Below are 25,754 nucleotides of genomic sequence, written 5' to 3' on the forward strand. Positions count from 1 at the left end.
TGTCAGACCTGCTGAGTTTTTCCAGGTATTTTTGTTTTTGTAAAGGAATTTAATGTCCTCACTTCCTTGCTGTCTTTTCACCTGAGATGGTGAGGTAGTGGGCTGGCCTCCTTCATTCTGCCTTCTCCCTCTGCATGTATTATTTATGCGGGAGTGGAATATGGCTCTTAACTGGCCATTTATTGGCCAGTTAAGGACCTCAATAGGCCTAAGGCTGACGTCTTACCCGCCCACTATATTTTGGTGGACAACCCAGAGGTGGGCAGGAAGGTGGTGGGCTAGCCAGTCATTCTATATCCCTGCAAATATGGTGGATGGGGGGGGTCTGTAAAATTCCCCCATAAAATTCTTAATCGACTTGACAGGATAGATACTGAGAGGATGTTTCAGCCAGCAGGGCGTCTAGAATTAAGGGTCACAGTCTCAGAATAAGAGTTTGGCCATTTAGGACTGAGGTGAATCTTTGAAATTTTTTACTCCAGAGAGCTGTGGATGCTCAGTCATTCAGTATATTCAGGATAGAGATTGATAGATTTTTGGATACTAAGGAACCAAGGAATATGGGGACACCATGAAGGAGATGAAGTAAGTGATCAGCCCTGTGCTAACTGAATGGTGGAGCAGGATCAAAGAGCCATATGGTCTCCTCCTCCTGTTTGCTATGTTCTTATGTGCTAACATCCCACACCTTACTTTCCCTCTGTCACTAATACATTGTACACTTGGCCACAATACAACAATAAAAGCCAATAAAAAATAAACATTCCAAACCAAATTTATAAATTAAATCCTGCCTTATTACTTTCAAATGTCAACTAGTCATCATTGTGCATTCCCTTAGTGCCTTTTCTCCATTTGATAGTGCTAGTCCAGTGGCTGTTGCTGACTTTCAGTGCATATGGCCTTGCAGGACGACCTTGAGTAGCGCAGAGGAGGCTTGGCTTCAGATCGTACAATCTTGGCATAGATGAGAGTATTCTGCTCTCCTGGCAACAGCAAGGGTACTGATAGACTCTGAAGTGGCAGTATTGGCAGGACGAATACTGTCATTATGAGAGTGACAGCAGGTGTGTGCTCCCCGGAGCCACTAGCACTCCCCCGGGGTTGTGCCTCAACAATTCTAGTAATCTGCTGGAGGGCAGATTGCTGGGCTATTGTGATGCTCTGCAAGGCCCTTTGAATAGTGGTATCTGCAGCTATGATGGCAGCAGTATGAGCTTGCAGGGCTGAAGTCTGAGCTTCCACTGTAGCTCTAGGATGTGTGGCTGCTGCTTGTGTTACATTGGAAGCTGAGGCATTAGTCACCACATGATGCATCATGGTTGGGACCACAAATGTGCTGGTTGAGTTGGCAACCAATTCCATACTAGATAGGGTGGGCTCCAAGCTCTCTGCAAAGCTCTTTGCAAAGTTGGTGCCAGACTCCCCCATGCTCCTTGATATTACACACAAGCTTTCTGGCAGGCCTGCCAATGCGCCAAACATTTGGTTGTATATACCCATCAGCCACCTTCTATATCCTGCCACACTGAAATGCTCATTTGAGTCCTCAGCGGTAGATCTCATGTGTGACTTCGCCCTACGGCATGCTGACACCTGTGCCCCTTGCCCTGCTGCAGGTCACTCATGCCCAATAACTCATCACATGCAGACTCTGCTCCTAAATTGATGCACAGTGTCAGTATCTGAGCCGTTGATTACAAGTGTAAGATTTAGTGACTGTGTTTCTCCATCATCACTGCCTTCTTGCTGTTCCACCACTCCCAGGTTACACTTCTTAAGTACCTGAAAGAAGAAGAACATGATGATAGGGCTGTTGTAGGTGAGGGGGGAATGCTGGATGTGCCTGCTTACATCATCTGCAGCTTGTAAATCAGAAGACATTGGGAGATGAGGGAACTATGATATGAGAAAGAGAATTAGGTATAAGCATACCGTCATCTTTGATAGTTCAGCCCTGGGCCTCAGCCGTGGCCACTCCAATAATGGTGACATGTTGTGCCATTTATTATATCATTATATCAGAATGAGCTTCATGATGACCTTCAGCATCTGTTCCAGCCGCAATGTTCAATGTGGGGACTGCAAATCTGTAAAATTTACCCATGCTCCCATCACAGACTTCCATGGACTGGGAGAACACATTAGGTAAATCCTAAAGGGAGGTCAACAGTCAATGGAAGCTTCATCTGGGAGTGCAAGTTTGTAAAATATACCTTTGTAGCTATTGGCTGTACATTTCTAAGCCACATATTCTTTTCCTAGGTACGCCTCTTGATTACTGATGCTGCTCGACACAAGTTGCTGGTGCTAACTGGACAGTGCTGTGAAAATACAGGGGAACTGATTCTGCAATCTGGTTCATTCTCATTTCAGAACTTTATTGAAATTTTTACAGATCAGGAGGTAAGTAAACAAATGCTTTGCACTCTGGTATTGTTAGTAAAACATTGTTTTGACCAGATTGCTTTGAATCCCTGGATATCTGGTCCACAAGAGGTAGCAAGAAAATGACCTCAAAATACATGTGCAAACATGAACGGAATAAATGCAGTTCTTACATCTTTGTAAATGGATGGGGATTTACTGAATGGAATTGCAACTAAGAGAAAAGTGAAAGTGCACACACACAAACAAGTTACGAGTTCTGGTATCGTTATAATCTAACTACACCAACATTAAAATTAGCAATTCAAAATATTTACATCCATTTTGGTAATGGAAAGAACAAATGGAAGGATGCTGCACTGTTTCTTTCTGCTGCAAGCATTCCTGATAAGGAATTATAATTTATTTGGCAGGAATTGAATGTGGTGCAATCTATTTATAAAAGGCAACTCAGTCTTTCAAAACTAATTACTAATTAAGTATTATCTTTTATTCTGCTGTCAGATTGGAGAACTACTAAGCACCACACATCCAGCCAATAAAGCCAGCCTCACATTATTCTGCCTTGAGGAAGGCGATTGGAAAAACACAAACCTGGAAAAGCATAACCTGCAGGACTTCATCAATATAAAACTGAACTCAGTCTCCATTCTACCAGAAATGGAAGGACTTTCAGAATTCACTGAATATCTCTCAGAATCGGTTGAGGTACCATCATCCTTTGACGTATTGGAGCCCCCAGCCTCAGGCGGCTTCCTGAAACTGTCAAAACCTTGCTGCTACATTTTCCCTGGTGGGAGAGGGGACTCGGCTTTGTTTGCTGTGAATGGATTTAACATGCTTATAAATGGGGGTTCAGATCGTAAGTCATGCTTCTGGAAACTGGTTCGACACTTGGACAGAGTTGACTCCATTCTACTCACCCACAATGGAGCTGATAATCTCCCTGGAGTCAATAGTTTGTTGCAACGTAAAATAGCAGAACTAGAAGAGGAGCAGTCACAAGGGTCCACTGCTAACAGTGACTGGCTGAAAAATCTAATCTCACCTGAGCTGGGGGTTGTATTTCTTAATGTCCCAGAAAATATGACAAACTTGCAGCCTAATTTCAGGGTCAGGAGAAATACTGAGGAAACCTGCCTTACTCTCCAGTACTTAAACAAATTGTCTATAAAACCAGAACCCCTGTACAGGACTGTAGGAAATGTTATTGATCCAGTAATACTGTTCCAGAAAATGGGTGTGGGAAGACTAGAAATGTACATTTTAAATCCAGTGAAAGGAAGCAAAGAGCTACAATTTTTCATGCAACATTGGTCCAGCAATAACAAAGCTAAAACTGGACTAGTGTTACCAAATGGCAAAGATGCAGAAATTTCATTCCCATACTTGACTTCAATATCCTCACTGATTGTATGGCATCCAGCTAACCCAACTGAAAAAATAGTACGTGCCCTGTTCCCAGGAAATGCTCCACAGTACAATATCCTGGATGGATTAGAAAAACTCAAAGACTTAGACTTCCTGAAACATCCAGTGGTAACTCAAAAAGAGCTAACAGCTGGTTTGGCTGTCCCAACTGTTAAACAGGTCAAGATGAAACAACGGAGTGACAGCAAGGAGAGTCTTAAATCTAATTCTAAACCAACCGCTGCTAAAGGAGTTAAGAAGGATGCCAAGGAAGAAACACCAGATGTGGTGAAACCTACTGCAGTTAACCAACAAGAGGCTATTAAAGAAAAGCTTCAAAAGGTAGAGAAAAAGGAAAAACCTGCAGTTAAAAAGGAAAAACCCAGAACAGAGTCACAATCAAAGCCTGAAGAAAAGGAAACAAAAGCAAAAGAGGAAACAGCTAAACAGGAACTTGAAGAAAAAACACAGAGCGATGACAAGCTAAAAGCTGAAAACAAACCAAAACCTGTAAGGGAAAGAATTGTGAAGAAAGAGGTGAAAGCAAAGAAGCCAGAAGACAAGAAGAAAGAAGAAAAGGAAGTGAAAAAAGAGAGTGTGAAACCAGAGACAAAGGAAGACAAAGCTGTTATTAAAAAAGAAAAGATTAAAAAGGAAGAGAAACCTAAAAAAGAGGAAGTGAAGAAAGAAGCAAAGAAAGATATTAAAAAAGAAGTGAAGAAAAAAGAAACACCATTGAAAGAAGTGAAAAAGGAAGAAAAGAAAGAAATCAAAAAAAATGACAATGATGTCAAAAAAGACCTGAAGAAGCCTGTTAAGGAAGTTAAAAAATCTATGACTACACCCGAGGCCAAAAAGTTACCAATAAAACCCAAAGTGGAAAGGAAAAGTGAACCAATAAAGAAGGAAGACACTACAAGTAAACCAAAAGAAAAAGGAAAGCCAAAACCAGGCAAGAAAGAAACCAAAATTGAACATGTTGCCATGGCGGGGGCAGCAGCAGCAACAGTAACAGCAGCAGCAGCAGCAGCAGTAGTTGCAGTGGCTACAGATGAACATGAAATTGAACGATCATTAATGTCTTCACCAGAAGATTTAACTAAGGACTTTGAAGAACTTAATGAAGAAGAGAAAAGAGAAATTCAAGGACCTATTGTCCCAACAGAAAATTCAAGAAATAATGAAGTGCAAGAAGCTACACTAGTGAAAAAAAGAGGGTTTATAATTCGTGGGGATTCTTTAGAGACAGATGAATCTCCTGATGAAGGAATAACAACCACTGAAGCAGAAGGTGAATTTGAACAGTCTCCTCAAGAATACATTGAAACTGGAAATAAGGTTACATTAGAAAGATTTGAGGATGAAGGTGCTGCTTTTGAAGAATCCTCTGAACCTGGTGACTATGAAGAAAAGGCAGAGACTGAAGATGTTGAGGAGCTAGCAGAAGATATAGTGGAAAAGATGCCTCCAAGCAAAACTGAACATGTCTTAACTGGGGGAAAGGCTGAGACTGAAGACATTGAAGCAGAAGAATTAATTGAAACTGAAGAACCAGTTGAGGACGAAGAGATAGTAGAAAAAGAAGAGACGGAAGAATCTGAAGCTGGAGATGATCGTAAAGAACGTGAAGACTTGCTTGAAAAGGCTGAAGCTGAAGAAGAGGCAGAAGATGAAGCGAGTAGAGTAGATCTTAGCAAAGAAGCTGAAATTTGTGAAGAGAAGGATATAGGTGACGCTAAAACTGCTGAGATACATGAAGTAAAAGTTCCATCCCCTGGTGCAACTTTGGATAAATTCTCTGCACTTCATACTTCAATTATTGATCAAACATTGTCAATTCGTAATGAGACAATACCAACTGATTTTGAAAGTGAAATAACAGTTTCTGATGAAGAAACCCATGAAGAGCCACCAGAAGAATTTACAGCTACATCAGGTTTTACTCAATCTACAATTGAAATTTCTAGTGAACCTACCCCAATGGATGAAATGTCCACACCTAGAGACATTATGAGCGATGAGACTAACAATGAAGAAACTGAATCTCCTACTCAGGAGTTTGTAAGCATGACAAAGTTTGAAACTACTGTTATTTCTCAGGGTCATGAGGGAGCCAAGCTTTCTCCTGTTCCTGACACTTACAATGGGCTCTCGTTAGAAACTTCAAAAACTGAAGTAACACAAGGTGACGATTATCCAGCATCAGCCTCAACAATATCTCCCTCATCTTCAATGGAAGAAGACAAATGCTTTAAGTGCCCATCGACTGGCATTCTTAAACCTGAATTTGAAAAACAGGAGGACCTAGAGATTGAGAAACAGGATAATCAATTAAAAGACCTTGAAGCCAAATTAAGCCCTGTAAGGAGCCCAGTTGGGTCATCGCCACTGTCTAGGACACCTTTGAGTGATCAGAATGTCAACTTTGATTTGACTCCATCAGATATCAAAGCATCCACAGATCTTACAACGTCTGACCATGAAATTCCAGATGATCATTGTGCTAGTCCCGAAGAAAAAACCTTAGAGATGGCATCTCCCACACAGTCTGGTTCTCCTAGTGCTGGTCACACCCCATTTTATCAGTCTCCAGTAGATGAGGAAGATAGTAAAGTTGCAACTGAATTAACAGGAAAATTCCCAACTCCAATTATTATTGAGACTGATGATATGAAAGTTGACGAGACCAGTCCAAGATATAGCCCCATGGATGAGCCTGTACCTGATTCAGAATCACCTGTAGAAAAGGTTTTGTCTCCACTGCGAAGTCCACCAATGTTGGGTTCCAGTTCCCCTGTTGATAGCTCTCCAAATGATGGAGAAGAATTCCCAGTACAATTCCTTGAAGGTGCAATGGAACTCTCAAGTGATAAGCTTAAACTACTGTCTTCACCTCACCTTTATCCATTTAATGATTTTTCATCCAGTTCTGCAGCACCTGAAAAAGAACATGCTGCAGGTTTTGAGTTGTTGACTCCCAAAGATAGTTTTAGCCAAGGATGCAAAGTGGAAGAAAGTGCTGTTGCAACCTTCCCATCACTTGGTCCCTTTGAAGCTCATAAAACAGCAGCTGAACTGTCCCCAACACTGGTAGATCTCAGTCAGATCGGTTCTGTTAAAGAAGACAGCAAAATGTCTATTTCTGAAGGAACCACGTCAGACAAATCAGCTACTCCTGTCGATGAGGTGGTAGCAGAAGACACTTATTCCCATATAGAAGGTGTTGCTTCAGCTTCAACAGCATCTCTTGCCACAAGTTCTTTTCCAGAACCTACAGCAGATGATGTATCTCCCTCATTGCATGCGGAAGTTGGGTCTCCTCATTCAACTGAAGTAGATGAATCCCTTTCAGTATCTGTTGTCCAAACACCTACAGCTTTCCAAGAAGCTGAAGTTTCACCTTCTAAAGAAGATTGTCCAAGGCCGATGTCAATTTCTCCTCCTGAGGTGTCTCCAAAAACTGCAAAATCCAGAACTCCTGTACAGGAAGTTAGGTCACCTGAGCATTCGACAATGTCTGTGGAGTTTAGTCAGGAGTCACCTGAACAGTCTTTAGCTTTGGACTTCAGCAGACAATCTCCTGAACAACCTGCGTTTAATGCCAGTTTCCAGCACATATCTGAAAATGGGCCCACTGAAGTAGATTATAGTCCATCAGATCTGCAGGAGCCTGGGTTTATCCAACATACTTTGCCTACACTTGACAGATCATTCTATGGTCAAGAAAGGGATAATTTGCAATTTGGTTCAACCCCACCAACAGAGGCTTCTCCATCAACTTCATCTGCTCGTACACCACAAACAAGCTCTCCACTCCAAGAGGAATATGGTGTTTGTACTTCAGCACTATCTGGAAAACCAGTTACTTCTGAAGTGCCACTACTTTCAGAAAGGGTATCACCTGCCCGTTCACCACAGAGAAGCTCTCCACTGCAAGAACAGGAGGAACTGCAGATGTTTGATCTTTCACAGCCTCTTTCACATGCAAAAGAAGTGTCTCATCTGCACACATCAGATTCATCAAGCTTGGGTCTTCTGCAGGAGAAGTCTCCAGTGCTATCATCAATGATATCTCCTTTGGAGCAAGTATCTGCTGTTTATGCATCACACCCATTACAAGAGCCTGCCCTCTCTCAAAGCAAAATTCCAACAATGCAGTCTGACTTGGAAGAAATGGAGGCATTCAGCAGCAAACAAGATAAAGCCAAAGATATAGATGAGCTCGGAGATGGATATTTTGCATCTGGAACAGTGCACCCAGCAGAGGTTCAACATGCTGCCAATACATGTTATAAAACTCCTACTTCATTCAGGCTTAATATAGCTGATCTTTCCCCTTCTTTCATCAATCCAAGCCCATTAGAATTTTTTGAGCAAGATGATGCCCCTGAAGACCTTGAACGACCACTGACACAAGTTGGAGGAGCCCAACCCCCATCTGGTGGAAAGCAGCAGGCACGGCAATGTGATGATACCCCAGGAACATCAGTCAGCGAGTCAGCTCCATCACAGACGGATTCAGATTTTCCTCCTGGAACAGAAGAATGTCCTTCAATCACTGCGGATGCTGCCTTAGACTCTGAAGATGAGTCAGAAACTCTTCCTACAGACAGAACACTTGTACACAGACAAATAGATCCCCCACCTGTTTCGTTAAAGGACCCTAGTCCTCCTCCACCACATCCAGATGTTTGCATGGTAGATCCTGAAGCATTGCCGACTGAACAGAGCTTGGCGAAGGCAGACAAGCCATTGAAGAAAGAGGTCAAAGAGAGAACAAAGACCAAAAAACAGGCCGCAAAGACAAAGTCTTCCTCTCCTTCCAGAAAAGCTGACAGCAAACCAAAGCATTCCAGTGCTCCTTCCAGAACAAATACACTAGCATCTGCTAAGGAAACAGCTGATAAAACTGCAAAAACAGCTTCTCCTAAGAAGAAGGATTCAATGGACAAAGGAGCCAAAGCTAGCACTAATCCAGAAGTAAAGGGTGCTCGAGGCGATGACAAAGAAGCAAAAAATGCTACTAACACCACAAATTCAAAATCTACACATACTACTAAAAATCCAGGTAAAATGCTTTGACGTTGTATAGTGACTGGATGTCTTGAATGATTCCATTTAAAACCAGAATATCATGCTGAGTATTAAGCTTTCTTAAAATAAATACATTTATTTGCCTGGAATTTCTAAAAGCGTTCTCTTGATCTCCCTCCATAACCTTGGTGGAAACCCGGGAGGAATTTATGCCAATTTTCAAGGATTTCTGCTGATCATCCATCAAAGTTATAGTAGGTAATTGGGAGAATGGTATAGAAACTCTCCCACCTTAAACTGTACAGAAATTCTCCCACCTTGTATCATCACCTCAATTTTGTAAAAGTTAGTGTTAAGGAGAAGCAGGAAAGCACTAAATGACTAAGTACTTGTTCACTCATAGTGCTCTTTATTATTCTTCGATTTTGATACACTTTTGCGATAGTATTATGCTATTTTGCTATAGTATTTTGCTATAGTATTGCTCAGAAATAAAACTATTGACCAGGAGCCATATATTCCTCTTATTTTGAAAGCTACTCTGCGAGTTTGACCAACTAAAACTGCAGTTTATTAGCACAGAAATAAATAAATTTCCTCCTTCTTATTTCGCTAGATCTACGTTACTCATTAGATTGTTGGATGTCAGAACTATTTCGAGCATCAGTGAGATGAATGCCATCTGACATGAACCTGCACATCTCTTTATTGAGCTGGCTGGTCAATGATCAATAGTGCTTAGAATACTGTAAATCTGCCTGGTCATGTAATAGATTATTGAATAAGAACATAGCATAAGGAACAGGCAAAGGCTGAAAGCTATTTGCCCCTTTGAGCCTGCTCCATCATTCAATAAGATCATGACTGAACTGGTTGTGGTCTTCATTCCACTTTCCTGTCTGTCCCCATAACCATTCATTCCCTTGTCTATCAAAAATCTAACTCTGCCTTGAATATATTCTATTACTCAGTTTCCAATGCTCTCTGGGGAAGAGAATTCCACATATTAACAACGCTCTGAGAGAAAAAAAATTTCTTCATTTCTGTCTTAAAAGGGAGAATTTTAATAGTAAAATTAGTTCTAGTCTCCCCCACAAGAGGAAATGGTATTCACCCTTTCAAGTTCTCTCAGGATCTTTTGTTTCAATAACATCACCTCTCATTCTTCTAAACTCCAATGGGTATGGCCCAAGCTGTTCAACCTTTCTTCATAAGATAAGCCTTTCATCCCAGGAATGAGTTGAGTGAATCTTCTGTGAACTGTTTCTAATGCTATTTCTTTTCAAGGAAGGAGCCCAAAGCTGCACGCACTACTCCAGATATGGCCTCACCAAGGCCCTGTACAGCTGCAATAAAACTTCCCTACTTTGATATCCCATTCCACTTACAACAAATACCAACATTCCATTTGCTTTGCTAATCACTTGCTGTACCTACAAAGTAACGTTTTGTGATTCATCTACCAGGACACCCAGATCCCTCTGTACTTCAGAGTTCTGCAATCTCCATTTAAATATTATACTGCTTTACGATTCTTCCTTCCAAGGTGGATAGGTTCACATTTTCTCACATCATACTCCATCTGCCAAATTTTTGCCCACTCACATAACTTATCTATATCCCTTTGTAGGCTCTTTCATTCCTCTTGACAACTTACTTTTCCACATATCTTTATGTCATCAGTATCATCAGCTACTATACATTCGGTTCCTTCATCCAAATCATTGATTATAGATTGTAAATAGTTGAGACCTCGGCACTGATCCCTGTGGCACTCCACTAGTTACAGCTTGCCAACCTGAAAAAGAACCATTCATCCATACTGTCTACTTCCCGCTAGATAACCAATCCTTTATCCATGTTAATATGCTATCCCATGTACCAAGTGCTCTTACCTTGTAGTAATCTTTGACATAGTACCTTATCAAACGCCTTTTGGAAATCTCAGGTACACCACATTGACAAGTCCCCCTTTATCCACCTTGCTTGTTTCTTCCTCAAAAAAATTCTAATAAATTAGTTAAACATGATTTCCCTTTCACAAAGCCTGTTGACTCTGCCTGATCACATTTTCCAAGTAACCTTTTATAATCTCCTTTTAATAATGGATTCTAGCAATTTTCCAAGACAGATGTTAGGTTATCTGGCCTGTAGTTTCCTGTGTGCTGTCTCTTTTCTTGAATAAAGATATTACATTAGCTATTTTTCAAATCCACTGGGACTCTTCCAGAATCTAATTAATTTTGGAAGATTATAACCAATGACTCTTATTATCTCTGCAGCCAACTCTTTTTAAGACCCTAGATGCAGGCAATCTGGTCTTGGGGACTTGTCTGCTTTAGGTCTAATATTTTTCCCAGAACCTTTTCCCTGGTGATAGTGATTGTTTTTAAGTTCCTTCTCCCATTCACTCCTTGATTTTCAAGTATATTTGGGAAGTTTTCCAAATCTTCTTCAGTGAAAAGACATAAAATACCTGTTCAATGTCTCTGACATTTCCTTGTTTTCCATGATCAATTCCCAAGACTTTCACTTTCTAGAGGATCAACACTAGCCTAACCTACACTTTTCCTTTTTAAATACTTGTGGAAACTCTTACCACCTGTTTATATATTACCAGCTATCTTTCTTTCATACTCTACTTTCTCCATCTTTATTATGTTTTTAGTCATTCTATGCTGATTCTTAACAACTGACCAATCTTTTGACCTACAACTAATCTTTGCAGATTTGAACAGTGTTCCTTTCAATTTGATACTATCCTTAATTTTCTTATTTCGCCCCTTATTTCGCCACAGATGATCCTTCTCAAAAAGTCTTTCTTCTCACTGGGATAAATCTTTGCTAAGAGTTACTAAATATCTCCAAAGAAGTCTGTCACTGCATCTCTACTGTCCTACGTTTTATCCTAGATCCTCAGTTCACTTTTGCCAGCTGCTTCGCCAGCAGAATGTGAAATTCTATCATGTTATGATTGCTGTCACATAGAGGTTTCTTTAATATGAGGTTATTGATTAATCCTGTCTCATTGTTCATGACCAGGTCTAAAATAGCCTGCTCCCTGGTTGGCTGTAGAAAGTACTGCTGTAAGAAATTGTCCTGAATATATCCCTATGAACTAATTTCCCAGGCTACCTTTGTCAGTCTGATTCGCCCAATCCACATGTAGATTAAAGTCACCCATAATTAGTGCGGTACCTTCCTTATACACCCTATTTCTTTCTTGCTGTATACTCTGTCCTACAGTGTGACAACTGTTAGGGAGCATCAGAATGAAAATATCACACAGATAGCATGCTTTGATGTACTTAATTTCTGGTGGCAGTCGATCAACTGTCAGTGTGCAACATTGTCCTTTCCTGTTTAGATATTCCATAGAATTGTTAATAAACATGAATTACTAAACGTGCACAGAAAATGATACCTGTGTAGTAAAGCTTTGAGCTTATTTCAAACTCTTTAGCTGCCTTTGCTGTTGCTTGCTTCTAAACTGTTAAGTAGGTGCATGGCATAACAGGTCTTTAGTTGATACCTTCACAGAGCAGCAGTCAGCAAGATAGCTGAATCCTGTGATGCCTTCAGTGCTTGGGAAAGACCTTGTGGCATTAAACTTGAGAGCACTTCACTGTAATAGAAGTTGACTATCCCTGCAAGGCCTCTCTGTTCAACCAAATTATTACACCTTTATCAAGCTCCCTGGTTGTTCAAGCTCTTGTGCTAGATCTAATGTTGGGAAGTTTGTTCTCCGAGACCTTAGCTCATCTGCTGTCTGGATTCTTGGGCTGTTCTCTTCCAGCAACCCAGGTGTAACAAAAGTTACTCAGCAATGGCTGCTGCATTCAGTGAGCTGAAAACTCATCTGTACCATTTACTTTTGAATGCTGTGGATACATTGAAATCTTGCCCTGTGTAACTCCATTCTGAACTGGGACTTGCGCTTTTTTTTATCTTCTGCACATCTCCTGGCTGCATAATTCTGACCAAGTTGCTCTTGATTGGCTTTCAATAATCGGTCTTAATAAGCAAAATGTTCTCTCTATGTTGGTCTTTTCCATTAACACATATTGGAATAGGAGGAGGAGGACATAGAGTAACATTAGAAACAATCTTTTACCATTTTCTTCCTGTCTTACAGCTTTGTTTGAATTTGGATAGTTCTTAATTAAAATGAATGCACCAAGAAATAAATGGTCTTAAGCATTCAATCGCCTTGGCTTTTTTGGCTATTAAGTTCCCTTGTAGTTGTGTAATTTTAAATTGAAATGCATCTGGACATATACATTTTCACAGTTCAAAGCGTCTGTCACCCCAAAGGTAGCTTCTGAAATAAACATGAAGCAAAATAATGTAGAAAACAAATGACAAGTAATATCTAAAACAAAAGCTGAAAATGCTGAGAATAGCAAGTCAGTGTGGGGAGAGAAAAGACCAGTTAGTGTCACTTTGATTTTTTGTCCACATCTGAAACATTGGGCCAGACTTGTTTGATAGGATACCAATATCTGGATTACATTTAATATTAATGTCTAAATTGGCCAGCAATTTGGAGCAAGGGAGGGATACCCCATGAATTGCAAATCGCTACAAGTCTCGGACCAATTTGCACTGCTCTGCCATTAGCTTTAAGAAAACAGCGTCCTGCATTAACCTCTCTGAGTTTCATGAAGTTGCTGCATTTTTCACATTAATTGCCCATTAAACTTGCCAGAGAAAGTTAAACCTAGTAATTACAACTGTAAGTATCCTTTTAATGATGTGATAATTGATAATGAATTCCATTCAACCTCTCCTGCCCAGAAAGTGAACAATTATAACTGTGGAGTCTCACTCCTTCATGTTGTGAATTGTTTGCTGAGATTTTAAAAATGTAATGTTTTAAATTTAAAGTTTTCTTACTTTATCTTTTCTCATTTTTCTCTCTCTCTTAACCCTTTCTTTATTCATTCCCTTTCTTTATTTCTCTTTCTGAACCTGATTTGGCATTGAATTCATCCACTCTAGATCTCCCTCCTTCTCAATTCTTCTTTTTATTTTTCAATCCTTAAATCTTATTGGTTAAGGAGATACACTATTTGCCCCATTGCTCACCAAAATCCCTGTTGTCTTCACAATTCCAGTAACTTTGTTGGCAACATGTTTTAAAACCTATACATGCACAACAGGCTTGTGTTTGTGTTTGTCAAATTTGTCTGGAAGTTTCACAACAAAGATTTTCAATAAACCTGCACATTGTAATGCATTTTAGGAAATAATTAATGAAGAGGTGTTTGAAGTGTGAATTGTTATGATCTATCTGCACAGACACTTCTAGTCTGGAACAATCATATTTACCAGCCCTGTATTAATTGCAACAATTGCAGAGATGGGATTTTGATTTAATTCAAGCTAAAGTCAACTGTTCAAAAAATGCCCCATGTCTATTAAAATCCACGACAAATAATGAACTTTGCTCCTCATTGGGTAAAGGTGCTATCTAATTGGGACCTCAACTATAAAACCAACAAAGTCTCAGGTTCAGTTACCAGCTGATGCTGACTTTACTGATCTCAGCCAGGATTACAGGAGCTCACAAAACCCATAGCTTCAAAGGAGGACAAAAAGAAAATCAAGCAGAGTTTCCACTCCTAATCTCAAACTCGTGCTTCCTGCTGGAAAGTGTATGGGGTGGAAGATTTGGGTGGTGTCTCACAATAGAACTGAATGAGGCTTAGCATAGTGATGTGATACCATCCAAGACAAAGCTGTACACCATTGTGTGTAGACATCAGGTAAGGATGGTTTAAGCCTTCAGTGGTTGAATAGCCAACCAATGTGCATTTTCTAGGCTTGTCAAATTGCTTGACCAAGGTACTGTTGGGCTACCAGCACCTGCAGAAAAATACCCAATATGAATTAGTACCTCCAGGAACAGCATGGAGACATTGACGATAAAAGCGTTTTAAGTTTTGTCGCTGAATTAGTATGTTTACAACAAAACTTTGAAATTCACTTTCTCTTTGTAGGGAATTGATTTTTGCCATTATAGTGAAATGTTGAATCCTTTCTGTTTAAGCTTCCAGTGGCAGTAAGGCAGCAGGAATGCCATTGGTGCCCCCGGGGCCACCTGTGTACCTTGACCTGGTATACATTCCAAATCACTGCAGTGCCAAGACTGTGGATGCAGAGTTTTTCAAACGAGTGAGATCTTCCTACTATGTAGTGAGTGGAAATGACCATGCAGCTGAGGAGCCAAGCAGGGCTGTGTTGGATGCTCTCCTGGAGGGCAAGTCTCAGTGGGGTAGTAACACGCAGGTAAAGTCACTAACTCTTTCTTTCAGTGCTTTTTTTAGTGTTCTTTTTAGTGTTTTTGTTCTTTTAGTGTTCTGTTACTGTTTTTACAATTTTCCAACAGAGTATGTTTGTATCGTCTCTTTGTATCATATGTTTGCAAATAACAGCTGAATAATATATTTATAATGTTTTAAGTTTTTACTTGCTCAGCATATAACTCTATTTTCCCATTAATGCTATTGCTGGTAAGTTGAAGTGAATACTGATATTATAATCAGTACAAACAGTAGTATGTCAATGAACTTCACTGCCGGCTGCACTGCTATGAAATACGATTAAGTTTTCTTGCAGTGTAATGGCTGAATTGCTGCAGCTTGGTTTTTTGCATATCCTTCAATGAAGCAATAAAATCTTATCTTTCAATTTTTGTAACATATAACCCTCTTAATCTCTTGTTATATTCAGCATCACTTTATCCCCAAATACAACTCCTGTACTTCATTGCTAACATTATCTTTAAGAATCTTGGGCAGGATTTTCGGGTCTTCAGGCAGGTGTGGCGGGCGGGCCTGGGAGCAACTGTGAAAGGGTACGCTGCCCGCAATTGGCCCCCAACTGCGATTTCACACTGGCTGGCCAGTTAACAGCCAGCCGGTGTGAAAGGCGCGCTGAGAAGCTCAGCATTGCCAGGGTGTGGGCGGGAGGTGGACGAGCGCAAAGGTCCACGACCCTGAAAATGAAAAACAAATGTCACTTCCATAGGACTCACTCACAGGACCATAAACATTATAAAAATTATGTCGAAACATTTTGTTTTCATTAATGCTAGAAACCTCATCCTGCCCGTGGATGAGGTTTCATAAAAAAATCTAAAGACCGCCTGGTCGGCGCCAACTGTAAGGTTGGACAGAGAGCGAAAAATATGCTTCAATTAATTAATTAAGGACCTCAATAGGCCTCTTTCGCGTGCGCCTGCTGACCAAAATATTGTGCGAGTGCAGAATGACGTCGGAACACTCGCTTGACGTCATTGTGTGCTATTTAACGTTCAATCGGGTCGGGCACGCGCCTGCTCGCAAGACATAAAATCCTGTCCTTGGTTTCCTCTTCGACATTGTAACATAGAGCTGGATCTTACACTGTCCTGCTGGCGGGTTTGGAGGCTGGTGGGCATGTAAAATCAGTAGGTGGCCTTCCCACTAGTTATACACCCACCACTGACCTGTGTGAAATTTTCAAGGGGCAAGGGAGGGAGCCTAGCCAACCTTGAGTCTATTAAGGTATTTTACCCGCAGCAGGGAACGGCCCAGGCCCACACCTTGCAGAAAGCCAGGCAGCTTTACTTGCGCATGTTGGTGTCGAGCAAGGCATAGAGGGATCTCCTTTGCAGGCCCCCTGCCCTGAGCTATTGGAAGACCCCCCCCCCCCCACCCACTCACGCAAGATTACTGCCCCCTTTTAACTCTCACCCTTGGCCTCTTGAACCAGACCCCTCATTCTTATCGCCACTGTGGTGTTGGCAGGCCTTGACGTGGCCTCTAACTCCAGACTTACCTGGGTTCTTTGGCGTGGTGGGACTGCCTGTGGTTCTTTAGGTCCTCCACAGCTATGGGACTAATGGAATCAGGCTATGGAGATGGCCAATGCAGCAAGTGAAATGTTAAATAATCGGTGCTTGTAACAAAGGTAGTGTGATGATTGTGATCATTATAGACTGGACAGATCAAATTGGCATGTGTCTGTAAGATAAATTAATAGAATGCTTTCACGACAGCTACCTAGAACAATATGTGTGGAACTAACTATGGATAAAGTTGATTTAGATCTAGTATTGTGTAATAACCATCCTAGGCCCAACTATCTTCAGCTGCTTCATCGATGACCTACCTTCCATCATAAGTCAGAAGTGGGGATGTTCGCTGATGATTGCACAATGTTCAGCACCATTCACAACTCCTCAGATACTGAAGCAGTCCATGTCCAAATGCAGCAAGATCTGGACAATATCCAGGCTTGGGCTGACAAGTGGCAAGTAACATTTGCACCACACAAGTGTCAGGCAAAAGAAATCTCCAACAACAGAGAATCTAACCGTTGTCCCTTGATATTCAAAAGTACTATAATCGCTGAATCCCCCACTATCAACATCCTAGGTGTAACCATTGACCAGAAACTGAACTGGGCTAGCTATATATATACTGTGCCCACAAGAGCAGGTCAGAGGCTAGGAATTCTGTGGAGAATAACTCACCACCTCACTACCCAAAGCCTGTCTACCATCTACAAGGCACAAGTCAGGAATGTGGTGGAATATTTTCCACTTGTCTGGATGAGTGCAGCTCCAACAATACTCAAGAAGCTTGACACCGTCCAGGACAAAACAGCCCGCTTGATTGGCACCCCATCCACAAACATTCACTTTCTCCATCACCAACGCACATTGGCAACAGTGTGTACAAGATACACTGCAGGAACTCACCAAGTCTCCTTAGACAGCACCTTTCAACCTCATGACCGCTACCATCTAGAAGGACAAGGGCAGCAGACACTTGGGAACACCACCACCTGGAAGTTCCCCTCCAAGTCACTCACCATCCTGACTTGGAAATATATTGCCATTCATTCACTGTCACTGGGTCAAAACCCTGGAACTCCCTCCCCAACAGCACTGTGGGTGTACCTACATCACATGGACTGCAGCGGTTCAAGAAGGCAGCTCACTACCACCTTCTCAAAGGCAATTAGGGATGGGCAATAAAGGCTGGCCTAGCCAGCGACGCCCACATCCCATGAATGAATAAAAAAAATCTGTGGTTCAGTTCAAGCTTTGTTCAAAAGTTGCTCCTGTGAAGTGCCTTAGAGTTTTTAACTACATTAAAACTGCTGTATGAATGCAAGTTGTATTTGCTTATATTAGCTGGTATTTCAGCTGTGTTTTATAAGATGTGAATTCCGCCCTAGCCAGGAACTGGTTCAGTTCTCTTTTTAAGCGTTTGCCAAGGGTTTCATAGGTATAGTTATCCTCATATTGATGACTTACAGAATTGTGAGTAGTTATGATTCTGATTGTTCAGTAAATAGTAGATGAAGTAGAATTTCACCATGGTTTTGTGTTGGATTATAGGTTACTCTGATCCCAACCCATGACTCCGAAGTCATGCGGGAATGGTACCAGCAAACTCATGAGAAGCAACAGGACCTCAACATCATGGTACTAGCAAGCAGCAGCACTGTCGTCATGCAAGATGAATCGTTCCCTGCGTGTAAGATCGAATTGTAACTGGGAGTCCCATAAAACCAGAACATTCAACCAGTTGTCTAAGGGGAAGCACTCAAATGGAAATTTTAAAAAAAAGGAAGGAAAGCAGATATAAATCAGTGTCTGCTGAATATTGTACGATAGATTTGTTATACAGGTCACTAGCGTGTAACACTTTCCGGACTATTTAGTTCCTATGCTAAGGCAAAACTTTCGTATTCCTAAAAAAAATGTAACAACAGGGTTTAAAATACTTGAATCAGCCAAGCTCCGAATCCATCACATTTGTGGTGTGGTTGATCCTGGTTCAGGATTTTTGTGTTTGAAAGAAACTGATTTAGTGAAAGAAAGTTACATGATTCTTACCTTTGGGAACAGAACTTTTACATGACAACAAATCATCACAAGAACAGTTTTAAAAAGTGTGAAATTTAGCTTTTTAATGACTACAGTGCTGTGCAAGGCAGTATACAACTCCATGTGGTAACGCAACATGTACTAAACTCACAAGTATTTTGAACCCTATTCACGTAACTAGCCCATCCACCCACCCCCCCCATAAATATGCAGAGATATTTAACTAAGGCATGTTCCCTGTGTACCAGCTTCTGGACAGATTTAATTCTGCATTTGAACATGGCATATTGCCATTAAGCCTTGATAAAACTGCATGCTTAAAAAAAATGACAGCTAATACACTTAAGCAGAAACCAAAGGAGTTGGGAGTACACATACTAGTCATTTTGCCTTAGACAGTGACTTGAATGTAATGTGATCTAGGTTGCACTTTTTTTAAAAATGGGAAGTGTATGAGGCAGACAACAGATCAGTAGTGAAGATCAGTATAGGACAGTAGTTTGAGTAGTACTGTGATGTGTGTGTATGCGTGTGTGTGTGTGTGTGTATGCGACACCACGGTTTCCTTGAGATCAGTCATAGCAGATGTTCAAATGTGATGTATACTTTTTTTTCCAAAAGTAGTTGTTTTTAGCAAGGATCTGGCAGAATTGGAATATGGAGAAAAATCACTCCAAGTATGCAGAAAGTCTTGTTTCTTTTTGGTTATGTAACATGTTATTAATAAGTAACCTATGTTCTTTTTGCATGAATTAATTATTTTTTAGTCAAAAGAAGTCAATAAAGGTTCACTAGCTGGGTGCATTATGTTGACTGGGACAGAGACGGTGCTTGCTCTTGTAACTAGCTTAACTATTGACCATTTATAGTTCTAAAAATTACCTTGGGGAGAACCTTATTGATGATCCTTATAGCTTAATATTACATCCAAGTCTGACTAGGTCTGGTAATGTGCAGTCATTGGTTTAATGCTGTTAATGTTGTGGAGCTAAAATTTGAATTAATTTTGTTTTAATTCACATATGAAAAAGATCCAACAGTGGAAAAATATTTTGGTATATCTTCTTCAGTATGTTGTACCTGCAAACCATTTGTAATTGCAAAACCTGTTTTCCCTTGAAACCACACACAAGACCCAAGTTGTACAGGTGTAAGTCGAAGTATACCAGAGTATATGGTGAACAGAATTGTAGTTATGTGTCATGTAAGGGATTTAGAAGTGTTGAATGCATTTCTTCACACCACTGCTTTATTTGGTTAAAATCAGTCAAGTCTATATGACTTGAAAAGTGAAAAAGTGCAGTGTCATAACCTGGGAAGCGCTTAAGAATTCTTTTTACATTGTTTTGGTAAAAATAAAGTGTGCTGCATTTTTTTGTGCAAATAAATTAACAATTTCAGATTGTATCAGACTGGATTCCCAATTAGAGATAGTGCTATTGGAATTACTGGGAGAATTTTCCGAAATCAACTTGTATCTTTAACAACGTTAAAATGTGTGTGAATGATGATAATGATCAGTTAGTTAAAGACTAAAGTAATGCTGGAAACGTTAAAGCAATTTCAAATCAAAGTTATTTCAAATGGTTTACCAGCAGTTCATCAGTGAAATAGATACTTGCAGTGAAGGTTTTGGGAATTCTTCAACAGCATAATTGGAGTCCACATAGACATTTAGGCATCTAAGACGATTGCAAATGCCATCTCTGTAAAGCTTAGTCATAATTTTGTTCCTACTTTCCTAGAAAAGCTAGCAAGGAAGCTTGTATATTTTTGAATATTATATTTTTGTGTTGAGAATGTATTTGGTGTATATTTTAGTAAATATATTTGGTTTGTTGAAATAGGGGAAATTAATTTTAGGAGAAATGCAGGTCAACACATGCTTAAATGTTCAAAAGAGATACATTGAGATCCACAGTAATTCTGTTTTAATCTGATAAATGGTAGTGCAGTATAAAACTCAATGCCACATAAGATGTGAATGTGCAATGTTAATGATAATCTGGAGCCCATTATTTTCTGGCAGTTTTGATTCATTCTTGTTTGCTTACTATTCTAAGGCTTGCCGTTTCCTAGTTAAAAATCCTAATAGCTGAGAGCAGGATACTGTGTACATTTTTGTGACAAGAATGCACTTTTCTTTTATATCAAATATGACAGCAGTTTCTTCGCTAAAATGCTTGCATGTGTCCACCTCCAGCTAAATGTGCAGGACCAGAAATCACTTTGGATTGTGATATCATGTCTCATTCAGATGTTGGATTCTTTGAGATTTTTGATTGGGGTTAAAAATTATGGCATCCAACTACTTTGGTGTAAAACACGAATAACATGTAGATAGTGTTGTGCACACCTGCCAGAAAACTGATAGGGATTGTTACTTACAAAAGTGGATCATTACTCTATTTACATGATGGGATTTCTGCCCCGACACAGAATGATTGACCGGTGCACAGATAAAGAAATGCATGAGTATTGTGAAAATTTACTGAAACTTTTTATAACCCTTCATATCTGATTTAACTTCCACTCCATTGTGGTCTAAAATATCCACTGTTGGATCTTGGTAATGAGCCTTAGTCTGGATTTAGATGACCTTTGACCCCACTGATTGTAACTTTGTCAGATATACAACTCAAGCAGCTGCTTCCCCACAGATATGACCTCATTTTTGTATAGTACCTTTTTTTTAAAAAAAAGCTGATTATTTTATTTTTAAATACTTTATATGAACAAAAGTGTGATGCAAAGTTGTTTTAACAGAAAATGAAAGCACCATTATGTTTGCACTGTTTTTGTACACAGCTTTCCTAATGTGGGTAGGCTTCATTAGAGTCAAACTTTATCGTGTTGCTTCAGCCACTAAACTTATGCAATATTACATTTGTATTATAACGTTTTGTTATTGCGGTATTTTATTTGAAGATATTTTTCCAAGTAGGTTATTTAAGAAGGATTGCTGAAGCACATGGTTTTAAATTATTTGTTTTTGCTATTTAAAAAAAAAAACACCTTTTTAATTTTAGCTTCTGCAGTTAATGCCAAAACGTCAAGTCAATTTTAGACACTTCAAAGGTGTTTGTTTTATACCTGTATGGTTAAATGCTGGCTAAATTAAAGCCTTTTCTTTTAAAGGATGGCCTCACCCTAATTATAATTATGTAGAAGTTTAAAAAGGCAGTGACCATTTACTTTATATTTGGCTTGTTTGAGCTGCACAAAGTTGCTGCTGTTTGAAACTATGTGGTGTTGCTCTGTCATGGTCCTCTGATATACTACAGGGTGACAGAATTCAACTCCTACACATTGTGGTCCTATTGTCAGCCACATTGCAAAGACAAAGAGTCAAGTGAAGTCTCTGGTATTTTCCCACAAGACAACATTTTTACATGAATGAAGCTCTAGGCCACTCTTGCACATCATCTACCAGTTGGCTCAAGAGCAGTGTAGTAGAGGCTGGGGGCAGACAGTAGGTGAGAATGAGGGAGGGGGTGGCAGGGGTGAATCAACCATCTTATAAAGGTCCAAATGTGACACCACACTACCTTCTTCCTTGTGCTCATGACATTGTTGACTAGCCTTTTAATTCTAGAAGCATGGAGAAATACAAAAATAGCTAAATTCAAAAGTTTTTTTTAAATGATTCTTTCACGGGATGTGGGCATCGCTGGCTGGGCCAGGCCAGCATTTTTGCCCATCCCTAATTGCCTCTGAGAAGGTGGTGGTGATTGAAGCATATTGTTTGGATCTTCATACAGGGGAACATTCTTAACACAAAACACACAAGACGTGAAAAATGTGACAGCCTTGGGGCAAAGTTTTACGGCCCTGTTGCAGCCAGCATGGGTGGGGCCGGAAACTGCGGCGAGCCATTCATCTGCTGGCAGGTGGGGCTGTAAAATTCCACCTTTGGCTTCATCACTCCAGTTTCTTGATACTAGTAACTATGTTCTTGTACTAACCTATTTAAATACAGCTTTTTTTGAAGATTTACTTCCATTATAGTCCATATCTTTCTGACTGTACAAAATTACAAACTGTAAAATCAAAGTTACTGAGTTTTTTAAAAAAAAACCCTTTCCTAATTGGCTCTTTGAAAGAGCAGTACAGGCCTGCGTCTGTGCTGTATGATTCTCATATAGAACCAATGGTTGAATCTAAAAATATTGTAAGATAAGCTGTTCTAATTTATGTATTTTTTGCAAAGGAGTTTGTTATGACTGTTTCAGATAAATTGCCCTTCCCTACACTTCTTTGGAACCATAATGAAACCTCAAGTAGATGGTTGTTATTATTGGATGAGTGCTGAGAACGTGCACGTGGCATGCTGTTTTATTGATGTCTCTGTGTAAAATGTTTGTGGAGACTTGCTTCAAGTTCCTTTTGAATGTGTCTTTACACCTTCTCAAATGGTACTGGTTGAAGAGGCACGTAATTTGCCCAGAGCAAGGTGCATAAATGCACAGAGTGGTACATAGCTTTTCCTAATGGTACACACTTTTTGATAGGGGGTGCAGTTCTTCAAATGCATTGTTGAAATTTTAAAACTTAGCTTTCCACAAGTCCCTTCCCCTGGCTTTTTTTTCATTCATATCTTCTGAAAAGCAAGAGTATTTTGTAGGAATCATTTTATCATGATAAAAATAAAACATCAAAACCTACCTTTCAGAGAAGAGATTAAAATGTTGTAACAAAGCATGGAATTAGGGTGGTGGCAACAAATAAAAAGCAGGTAAAGCTCAGATAGTCAAGTGTGATTTTTGTAAAAAAAAACATATAAACAGCAAGTTGCATTTGCTGATTGCACCCCGGTTTGTTTCCTGTTTCATGTTTACATTTCCTGCAGGCAAAAAGGTAATTTTACTGAGTTGGACAAATCATTGTTGTGTAATTGTCAGATTGCACTATGGTAATAAATGTCAATATTAAATGGAGCTTGGTGAGAAGTCGAACTTTGTACCGTGGAAGCATGGAACCTCCAGGATAGATTTTTATGAAACGAGTTTACCTGAATTTAACAATGTATGTATATTTTCTTTTGCTGTGTGGTGTTTTTAAAAGCCTTCAAACTCACAATGTCAGTAAGGTGAAAATGATTGTGCACTTATTTCTGATGGTTCCCAAGGACCTTGAGGATCAAAGAGCTAGCCATGATGAATTTCCATAACTAAGTGGGTTTGAACATGTTACATTCTGACAACCAACCATTTTTTGAAATAGACAATCCACTGATATCCTGCCATAATTAATTTTCTTCCAGATTTGTACACTGCAGCAAAACTAATGTACTGGGTTTTGATGAAACGTTTGTTCACAATCCACTTGCACGTTTAAAATTTGCAATGCAACTCATTTCCACCTTACTACAAACATGTCCCCGTTATGGTAATCTGTGGATCAAACGGGTGTGTATTGTGAAGTTTGTTTTAATGAAAAGAAAAATTGAGTACACTAAAATTGGGATAGCAATCGCGGCGAGGGAATTGCTCACTTTTAGATATCAGAATGAATGCGTGTTTGGGGTTCCGAGTGTGTTTTTAAAACAAATTTCATTGTTAAAGCTGAATTATATGTGTGACATCACATTATGTAGCTGTGACCTGATGATACGTCAGCTGATTTACTAAGTGATGCTGTTTATGGGATGTTTGTGACATTACAACGTAATAGTGACCAAAAACTGTTAATGCCTAATGCCCGGGTAAGTGACTGCAACCAATCTTGTGACTGTCCAAATTTACTCTCATCCTTAACTCTCAGAAGTTCTGCTGATGACTTGTAAAAATGAATAGACTGCGAACATTAAAAAAAAATCTGCTTAAACACTTGCATGCAGTTTTATCTTCCAAATATGGAAAGCACCAGCCTTACTGCTGGCTGAGCAGCAACTCACAATCCTCCCATTATCTGAACAATGTTTTATGTGTCAAACTGCAGCTGTGTATGGTATTTATGTCTTATAATCCTGCAAAATTCTATCCAGTCATATCTAATGTAGAACTTAGTTTTCAGTGAAAGTATTATGTAGTGCTTTTCAGATATTGTGTGCAATATCCCCTGCCACTGGAGTATTTGATGTAAAGGGAACAATTAAATTAAAATCCACAATAAAATGAAGTACGACAATTGAGTTATGGTTATTTTTTCCGAGCAATGTTTGTGCAATGAGCAACAAGTATGAGACAATTACATTTCCCACTTGCTGTCCTAGTCTATCATTATTTTAATGGGAAGTTTGTACAGGGCTTTGCTAGAATGAATAGGGAAAAGTACTTTCCTTTGTTTAGGGAATCGGCAATGAGGGGGGGGTCATCAATTTAAAATTGTCACTTGAGTAAAGGGAGAAATTTCTGTGCACATCAAGCTAATGTTTTTATTTTATTCTTTCATGGGATGTGTGCATCGCTGGCTAGACCAGCATTTTTATTGCCTATTCCTAATTGCCCTTGGTGGTGTGGCTTGATGTAGTTGAAGAGATCATTGCACTTTTACAGAGAGAATGCATAAATGTCTGAAGCAGAAGGATAATCCAGGCTATGGGGAGACATCAGAGAGGTAATGCAATGGGTTGAATGGCTGCCTGTGCTGTAAATGATGATTCTAAATAGAATATAATCAACCCTTGTGGAAATAAAACGCTGCAGTATGTACTGTACTCTAATACATTAAGTAATGATATCCGTAAACAAATTGAAGCCGAGACTATCAACTTCTTTAAAAAGGAACAGGATACTCAGGCTGCGATGAGATTGAAGGTTTTAAAATGTAAACACATAGCGCTGAATTTCACACTTGGCGTGCACGCAAGTCAGTGGGTCCAGGAGTGAAATGCACCTCTGCCCATGATTGGCCTCAATGCAATTTCATGCTTGCTGGCCAATTAACGGCCAAGCCTCAGCACTGCCAAGGGGGGTGGGAAGAGTAGGGGCTGTTCTAGTGAGCTCCCTGAAGGCAGACAGCTGCTGCGGAGGTGCCTCAGGGAGTTGCAGACCTGGACAGATTAAATGAGAAGAAAACAATGCACAAAACTGTG

The 25,754-nt window shown here is 39.9% G+C and overlaps 1 protein-coding gene across 1 annotated transcript in view; it reads left to right on the forward strand.

Annotated features, from left to right (window-relative positions):
- The window catches only part of map1b (microtubule-associated protein 1B), a 118,978-nt gene extending 94,131 nt beyond the window's left edge, over positions 1 to 24,847 (forward strand). The window contains exons 4-7 of the mRNA XM_041185761.1: positions 2,266 to 2,406; positions 2,893 to 8,866; positions 14,885 to 15,123; positions 18,227 to 24,847. Coding sequence (XP_041041695.1) covers positions 2,266 to 2,406; positions 2,893 to 8,866; positions 14,885 to 15,123; positions 18,227 to 18,382 — 6,510 coding nt within the window. The 3' untranslated portion in view covers positions 18,383 to 24,847. The remainder of the gene's footprint in view (positions 1 to 2,265; positions 2,407 to 2,892; positions 8,867 to 14,884; positions 15,124 to 18,226) is intronic.
- The last annotated feature ends 907 nt before the right edge of the window (positions 24,848 to 25,754 follow it).

This window comes from Carcharodon carcharias, chromosome 4 (genome assembly GCF_017639515.1).
Source record: "Carcharodon carcharias isolate sCarCar2 chromosome 4, sCarCar2.pri, whole genome shotgun sequence".
Classification (NCBI taxonomy): Eukaryota; Metazoa; Chordata; class Chondrichthyes; order Lamniformes; family Lamnidae; genus Carcharodon; species Carcharodon carcharias.